The sequence below is a fragment of the Paroedura picta genome, chromosome 8 (genome assembly GCF_049243985.1).
Source record: "Paroedura picta isolate Pp20150507F chromosome 8, Ppicta_v3.0, whole genome shotgun sequence".
NCBI classification, from domain to species: Eukaryota; Metazoa; Chordata; class Lepidosauria; order Squamata; family Gekkonidae; genus Paroedura; species Paroedura picta.
In genome coordinates, this window is record NC_135376.1 from 34517998 (window position 1) to 34526518 (window position 8521).

The following is an 8521-nucleotide window of genomic DNA, read 5'->3' on the forward strand; positions in this document are numbered from 1 at the left end:
CCAGGCTACTATAATTACAGGTTATATCCAGGGTACCATGCTGTTTCTCAAAGTCATTATGCATAGGGTGTTATTTCCACTTGAACTGTCCAAACTATTGGTTACTTTACACATCAAAACAGTCCTGTTTCCACTGTAAAAGCAGAGAAGTCTTTACAGCGGTGGGGGAGGAAGGGTGTGGGCCTTCCCTTCTAGTTCAAAGGTAGGTGAGAATTTAGCACAGTCAGAGAGAAACAACCCTTGTGACAGGCTCTGAATTTAGAGCATCCACATCAGACGGCTTAAAGACACTTACAAAGCACACATTTACCAATAATGACATTTTCCACGTTTATTATTCCACATGATTAACAAAAAGGAAGATGACATAGCCTAGTTCCCTATCTTACTTTTGATCCTCCCCCTCTTGCGATGCTGGGACACTTGTATGTGTTAAGTAACTTTACAGCATTGGTCTATGTTACAATGACAGCTCTGTGAAAGGGTAACAGCACAAACAGCTCACACATCTCCCAAAACAAAACAAAACAAAACACCAAGAGATTGGTTTTACCTGGAAGAGAGCTAACACCACAGCAGATCTGCTGAGCTTTCAACTCCATTGCATGTCATTTAAAGGTTTTTCCATTCAATCAGAGAGACATTTCACCAGGCTGCAATTCTATGCACACCAACTTAGGAGAAGACCCTACTGAACGTGGGGCTTACTTCAAAGGGAATGCACACAGGCTCAGACCAGCAAAAGTGCAGATTTTTTCATAAAGACCAATTAAGTGACAAACCTGAAACTTGGAATGTGCATTAATCAAGGCCAGGAATTTAGCAGCCCAAATTAAAACAAAAACTCCAACTCATCACCCCAAGAATCCTGAACCAATGGAACGTTCATACTGCCCATACTTGAACAGACAAGTACAGAACAAGAATTAAGTGCTTAATTACCAACATTTGCACTCAAGGATATATTACTGGTTAATTGCTAACATGAACTGAATTTCTAGAGCACAAGCGCCACGCCCCAAAATACATGCAATCATTGGTGAATTTAGTTTTTTTATTAAAAGATTAAAAATAAAACATTTGACAAGCTAATATACATACCACAATAAATCCAAATGCACTAGAAGATGTGCATAAGAAACAATTCTAGAAGGCACCCTGCCACCAATATTTAATTGCTCCCCTAATTCCAGTCTGGCCTCTAGTTTTCTCTCCCTTCATTGAAGGTGAGATCCTAGACCACTAAACTTCCTCATTAGACTAGCCTCACCAATCCCTTTCAGGGATTTTCCTTTTCACACGATCTCTAGAAAATTTGAGGTTGTGCATAGACTTCATAGCTTTTGTTGCATTAAAGTTCTCAAATGCACAACAGCTTCTTCCTAACCAAATATAAAAGGTAGTGATATCTGGGCCACTTATTAGGGCCAACCCTCCCTCCCCAGAAAACCCCCAAAGAAACACAGAAATAAGTTGCAAAACACTTGTTGTATATCGTCAAAAGAGCTCTGCTTGCACACTTCCATCCATTTAGACCCCACACCCCTAATAAAAGAAACCAGGGCTTACAAATCTCATCACTCACACATACAAATGAAATGTGAACACATCCAGCTATTAGCCTGTCAGGGTTTGACAGTGTAAGAATGCCAACTATACAGTCTTGAAATACAGCACTATCACAACACAAATGCACCATCTGAAATCCTCACCGTCTATATTCCATTGGCTAGAAGAACACAGTGCTCAAGTATTCTCCCTATTAGGTAGATCTTCGTTGGTTCCTTTGTCACAGTTCCTTTCCTACCAAGGTCTCCACATAGATTTGGAAAGGCTGGTGGAAGGAACGTTGTGTGTCCTAGACCTGTCCAGTCCATCCAAAGAGATGTGGCTTTGCTCAGCCTCTGTGTCTTCGAGATCAGAGCAAACCTCTTCGCTGGAAGAAGGCGAAAGAAGAGGTGAAGTGGGACTGGGCGGGCTTAGAGCCCCAGGAGATGCCGCAGGTATTTGGGGGAACCCTTCGCTGCTAGGCCACTGGCTGATGGAAGGATCCGACAAGACGTCCACAATGAGGTCCTGGAAACTGCCTTCATTCAGAGGCATGGACTCGAGGAGGTGATTCAACAGCTCCGCTGCAATGGTGGAATCGATCCCCGGGCAGTTGGAAACAAATGTATGAACTTCATGCATGCACTGAATGTATCCAGCTGCAAATCGTTCGCTGGCCTCCCGCTGCAGTTTGTCACTGTCTGAAAACACCAGCGAATAAGGAAACAAAACAAAACAACGGTCAAAGAACAGTCTTTTCTGTTGTCTGCATCAATAATGCAATACGATTTGGCATTCTTCTCTTCAAGGATAACTAAAGCTATTTCTTCCACAATGCACTTCCACAGTTCAACAGCCTTATAAACTGAGGCAGCAGTCAAAAACGCCCCCTCACTCATGGTGGAGGACAAAAACTAAGTCTCTTCAGGGACATGTTAGCTTTCATTCAGAGGGATTGGTGGGCTACCCCTGGAAGATGTGGCATGCCTGCAATGCAAATCTTTACAAATTTAGAGATCCATGCTCTCCAAAATACCGCCCAAACCTCCCAATTTGGGCTGAGTTCGATTTGTGTAGAATGTTTCAGTGACAGATGAATTCTAAAAGCCACCTCAGCCAGATCTCTTCACTCCAAACATCCCATCCCCTGCATTCTCGGGTGTCCAATTCCCCAGGAAAGCCCTAGAGACAGTGGCCAGCAGCCACACCAAAGCCCCTGCTGATGGCAGCTTTTGCCCAAACTATAGGGGGGAGGTACCTTCAATGGCTGATTACACAGACGGCACTATTTGGGGGCAAGGGTTATGCAGCCTGCCTTCCAAAAGATAGGAATAAATGCTTAGTTGACAATGTCTCGGCCCACACCTTTCCTTCTGAATCCGAAAAAGACACCGCTTGTTCGTCACGAAAATGGTCGCGAGAAGAACAATACAGAAGTGAAACATTGTTAAAGTTCGGGGAGGGGGGGGGGGCGAAGGGAACAGTTCTGGCTGCGGCCACAGACTCAAGCGCGCGCCCTCCAGCCGTGGGGAAGCCCGCGCGCACCCCGCACAGCCCCATATGCTGCCCCGGACCAGCCGCTCCCTTCCCGCCGCGTGTTCGAGGCGCTCACTCACCCAGAGCCCTCCTCTGCAGAACGCCTTGCACCCGCTTCACCGTCATCTCCAGCACCTCGGCGTTCTCCATCTTCGTCTGGAACTAGGGGCAAACCGAAAGAAGAGCCGAGGAAGCGCACGATCGCCGGTGGCGCTCCTCAGCCGCCGCCGCCGCCGCCCCCAGCCCGCCCGCCCGCCCGCCCCGCTGCCCCGGCCGAAGGCGGCGAGTTACCTCCGCGTCCGCCAGGATGAGCCGCAGCTCTTGCAGGCTCTCGTTGATCCGCGCCCGCCGCTTCTTCTCCACCAGCGGCTTCCTCGCCTGGCCCAAGAGAAGAGAGAAAGGACGCCGCTCGTCACCGCCGCCTGCCTTGGCGAGGCGCCCGCCTCCCGCCGCACTCCTGCCCGCCGTCCCCGCTGCCGCCGACGCGCCGCTCACCTTCCTGTCTCCCCGGGCCTCGGAGCGATCCTCCTCGTCCCGGCTCGGGCGGCTCTTGCTGGGCCGCGCGGAGGGCGCCATGGTCGGATCGGGGAGCGATGCAGCGAGGGCAGGACGAGGCAGGGGCAGGCGGGGCTGCCTGGGGCTGGGGCGGCGGCGGCGGCGGCGGCGGGGAAGTGGTGCAGAAATAGCCCGAACGCGCTGCCTCCGACTCCAACCGGCCTCAGCCCACTCCCCCGCCCCCTTGCAGGGCGGCCGCCCCAGCCTTATTTATAGCCTCTGATTTGCATCTCAATGAGCCTATTGGCCGCGGCGCGCGGAAAGGAAGCCCGAACGTTGGACGAAACTACCAATGGGAGGCGGCCGCTTTGTTTCTCGTGGGGCTTTCGAAGCTGCCTGCCTGGCCGCGGCGGCGGAGAGGAGCGCCCGGCTGGGGGACAGGCAGCCGCAGTGTGCCAGGCGTGTTATAATGTTGCTTGCCGTTAGCCTCTGCCCGATCTTTTCGTCTTTTTTTGCGGATCGTTCGTGGCGATTGTAGCCCCTCTCTCTTTCCCAACCCTGCCCCCCCCCCCGTTTCCCTTTCAACTGTACAATTGCAGTTTAGTTCTTCGACGGATAAGGCGCAGGAAGGCTGGGCTAGAACGGCAGCCGTGTTAGTCAGCTGTGCTACCATACAATCCCGGGGCACCATAAAAACGAACAGCAGGTAGTTTATATACTACTGAGAGTGCCAGACTGGTAGCCATGTTAGTCTGCAGAAACGAAACAGAAGGAATGGAATTTATCTCAGCATAAAATCTGCAGGGATCAGGGGTGAAGTCAAAGGCATGAGATCATGTTTCATCAGAGGCACAAAAACTTAAGCTGAAATAAATTCAGCTCATCCCTAAGTCATCCTTGAACTTCTGGCCTGTTTTGCTGGTTAGAATTGGAATCTTGTGGCACGTCCAGCCATTGACACATCTCTCCCATAGTGTTAACAGGCATACTTTGGCAGAGATTTCTGCATGCATGTTAAAGAACTAAAGCGAGAGTGAAGAAGAGATGAGGGTTTTGTAACTTGCTTTATACTAGCTGAAGGATTTTCAAACTAGCTTACAATCATCTTCCCCCTCTGCTCCCCACAACCCTGTGAGATACGTGAGACCAAGAGAGCACTGAGAGAACTGTGACTGGCTCAAGGTCACCCAGCAGGTTGCATGTGGAAGAGTGGGGAATCAAACCCCGTTCTCCAGATCAGACCAACACCAAGCTGGTTCATAGAAACAAAACATAGAAGCAAAAACATTTATTGGGCTTCAGGGATGTGCTTTGGGAGAGAGGGAGGGGACTGTGTCTTTGGCCACAGCTTATGGATCACATTTTACCTTTAGACTGTTTGTTTTTAGTATTTATTTTATTTTAGCTCATTTATTTCCCCACCCCACCCCCCAGATGGAGGCCCAAAACTGCTTACTGTAGGCTCTGCTGCTCCTTTTTATCTTCATAACAGCCCTGTAAGGTCTGTTAGGCTGTGAGTGTCCCAAAATCACCAAATGAGCTTCCACAGCAGAGTAGCAACCCAAGACCAAGTCTCTCACCTCCTAGTCCAACACGAACCATCACACTACCCTGGTTCTGTATATGGTCTTGATAGAAATGGAGTTGGGAGCACTTTCAGCCAGTTTTTGTTGTCCACTGGCAAATACCTGACTGTTTGTATAAACAGGCAGTTTGCTGCTGGGACAGAGACAAAGGAAAGAAAGAACCAGAGAAGCCACTGTGTTTGTGGTCATTGTCAGAGTGTTACTCAACTAGGACTGGAGCAATGCAGATTCAGATCTTTGCTTAGCGATCTTCACTTGAGCAGAGCCATTCATGGTCTCCCACACTAACCCACCTCAACTGGTAGTTATGTGAGACACAGAGAACAGCCAGGGTACCTTGGCAGGATGCAGATGGATAGTTTCAGGGAATAGCATTAAGGACTTGGATAAAGCAACAATCAAAGTACATCAAGTGGCTGCTACAGGAAGGCTTCCACTGGTACTACATTGCTAGCCGATCAGCAGTGGAATTCACAGGACTTTAGAGTTGCTATTGTAGCAAAATGCCTGGCAGCTCTGGTACACCATACATGGTGCCTTTTATGAGTTCTTTATTTGAGCTCTTAGATCCCCATGGCTCAACACTATGCACAAACTCCTCCTAGAAAATGAGGCATCCATCCTATCATGGTGCTCTGGGCAAGAGCCCTAGGGGAAGAGAGAAACCAGGCTTCTACACTGAAACATTCCCTATGTCTCATGTACGCTGCCAGCCTTTTTGTCTCCTCTAAATTATGCAGTGAGACTCTGCTACACTTTAACACAAGATTAGATTTTGTAGCTGGGTTTTGTTTTTGTTTTTTAGAGTCACAACTCAAAAGGCCCTGAGCTAATTTCTGATCAGTCTCATACCAGGTTTAGAAAACAAGAAAAAACATGTTTATTGGTTAATAATGTAGCCAGAGATGAGCCGAATGGGAGTGGGAAGGGGCTGGGGAAAGCTTCCAGAGAATCCATGAGAAATTAAATGAACAGTTATAACAAGATTAAGTATGAATGCCACCTGTCCACAATATCAGCTGCAGAATGGTGTTCTTTGAACATTTTCTTCAAATACAGCCTATTGGCTATTCCACTACATGTTGTTCTCTTGGTCAATGTTGCTTTCTTGCCAATTTGCTTTCTTCTCCTCTATAGGGTCCTGCTCATTCTCCAGGATGGATTTCTTGCTCAGATGATCACTTGCTTTCTCTCTGAGTAGGTTTAGGTGCTCCCGTCACTTGCTGTGTCTCCTGCTCCAACTCAAATTTTATTGTAAATTGTGGTAGCATCCTTGAGTGTTCAAACACTAGAAAAAATGTCCACTTTCCCCTGAGTGTTGTAATTTGAATGTATATCATTTACATGCATGTCTCGTGCTACTGCTTAGGAAATGTGTTTTGGGGGAAGGCATTGTATTGTCTTCTAAATGGATTATAATGCCTTGTTCTATGTATGTTCCAATAGCTGCTAGATGTCTAGTGCGGTGATTAATGCAGCTGACTCTACAGAAACAGAAATATATTAGTTCATAACATGTCTTGTTTTCAGTGATGTATGCCTTCCCCTAAGAATGGAGCATATGGGACATTGCTACTATCAAGTGAGTTCAGTGCATACACTTGAAAAACCAGAAATGGCACCTATACTTGCAATTATGTGGTAGAAAGTGAAGTCACAACCAACTCATGGTAAGTACAAAGGAGGGTCGGTCCTGATTAGTACTTGGATGAGAGACCACCAAGGAAACCCAGGGTTGCTACGTAGAAGAAGGCAATGGCACACCACCTCCACTCATCTCTTACCTAGCAAACCCTATGGGGTCACCATGAGTTGGTTTGATTTAACCACATAATTGGAAGTATAGGTGGTACTTCTGAGTTCTGATGATATCCTGCTAGCCTGAGTAAATTAGGTCATGGCATACTTGTAATATGGTTTATTTTAAATTGTAAATTCATTTCAAATTTGAAATTCTAGGGAAATCAAAGAGAAAATTAGGTTAAGCATGATGAAAAATCAACATGGACAGGACAAAATAAAGAAAAGATGGGAACAGTACACTGAAGAACTATGCAGAAGAGATGAAAAGATGACAGATTCCTTCCAAGAAGACTCTTTTGAAGAATAACCTACAGTGGAAGCTGCAATGAGAGCAATTGGGAGAAGCAAATCACCTGGAATATAAGAGTTGTCAGTAGATATCACCAAACTCATTACAGATCTCTGTCTGACTCTCCTGCACTTGCCCTCCAGGTTTGGTAAGGATTGGACTTACAGGGTCTGAGTTATGGGCAAGGACAATAGAAGTCCAGCAAAACTGAATCAAATTCCCAGAGAATCTCCTCACTAGAATCTGAAGGTGTGTGGGAGGGTGTGTGTGAGAGCAGAACCAGTGAAATCAAAAAGTGCCCAGTAGAATCCAGTGACATTTTGGCAATGCCAGCTCAATTTTGGGTAGCCAGTTTGGTGTAGTGGTTAGGAGTGCGGACTTCTAATCTGGCGAGCCAGGTTCAATTCTGCACTCCCCCACATGCAGCCAGCTGGGTGACCTTGGTCTCGCCACGGTGCTGATAAAACTGTTCTGACCGAGCAGTGATATCAGGGCTCTCTCAGCCTCACCCACTTCACAGCATGTCTGTTGTGGGGAGAGGAAAGGGAAGGCAACTGTAAGCCGCTTTGAGCCTCCTTCGGGTAGAGAAAAGCAGCATATAAGAACCAACTCTTCTTCTTCTTCAATGGGACTACTGTGAAGTTAAGAATCATGATCCAAGCAAGGGAGAGTTGCAAGCCCTGCAGAACCAGTTCATTATATAGAGTGCTCAGCAGAACCCAGTGCCATTGTGGCAATGCAAGCAAAAGAGCACTAATGTCAAACCAGAGAATCCCTGCAGTATAAACTGAGGGAGGATTTTTTTCAAGCCCAACACAACCAATTCAGTATAGGCCATGCCCAGCAGAACCCATTGCCACTGTGGCAATGTAAATTTAAAAGTATTGGTCTCAATGCATAGAGTCACAAGAAACACTCTAGAAATTGACAAATTTATCCCAGGGCTGAAGAATTATACCCCACTTCCATTAGTTTGAAGTTTGGTAAATATTTAAATTGAGCAGAAACAGTCTGTCTGGAAATGTATCCATTCATGAACCACAATGAACTTCCACAAAGTGCTTGAAAGTTCATGCTGGTTGACTTGCCACAAACTTCATTTTGCAGACCATGAACTGACCAAAATTCATTATGAATTATAGTTAGTGAGCCAGTTCATGTCCATCCCTAGCCATCACTTGCTACCCTTTGTTCCTGTTTAGCATTCATTTTCCAGGTTATCTAACAGAAGAAGAGAGAGAAAACTCATTAAAAAGCCACAAAC

The 8521-nt window shown here is 46.8% G+C and overlaps 1 protein-coding gene across 1 annotated transcript; it reads right to left on the reverse strand.

Moving 5' to 3' along the window:
- Nucleotides 1–316: 316 nt before the first annotated feature.
- On the reverse strand, nt 317–3838 carry LOC143843226 (transcription cofactor HES-6-like). Its single transcript, XM_077348971.1, has 4 exons — nt 3580–3838; nt 3376–3462; nt 3165–3246; nt 317–2249 (listed from the first exon to the last, which is right to left on the reverse strand). Exons 1-4 carry the CDS (start codon nt 3658–3660, stop codon nt 1804–1806), a joined length of 696 nt encoding a protein of 231 aa, XP_077205086.1. The 5' UTR covers nt 3661–3838; the 3' UTR covers nt 317–1803.
- Between the last annotated feature and the right edge of the window lie 4683 nt (nt 3839–8521).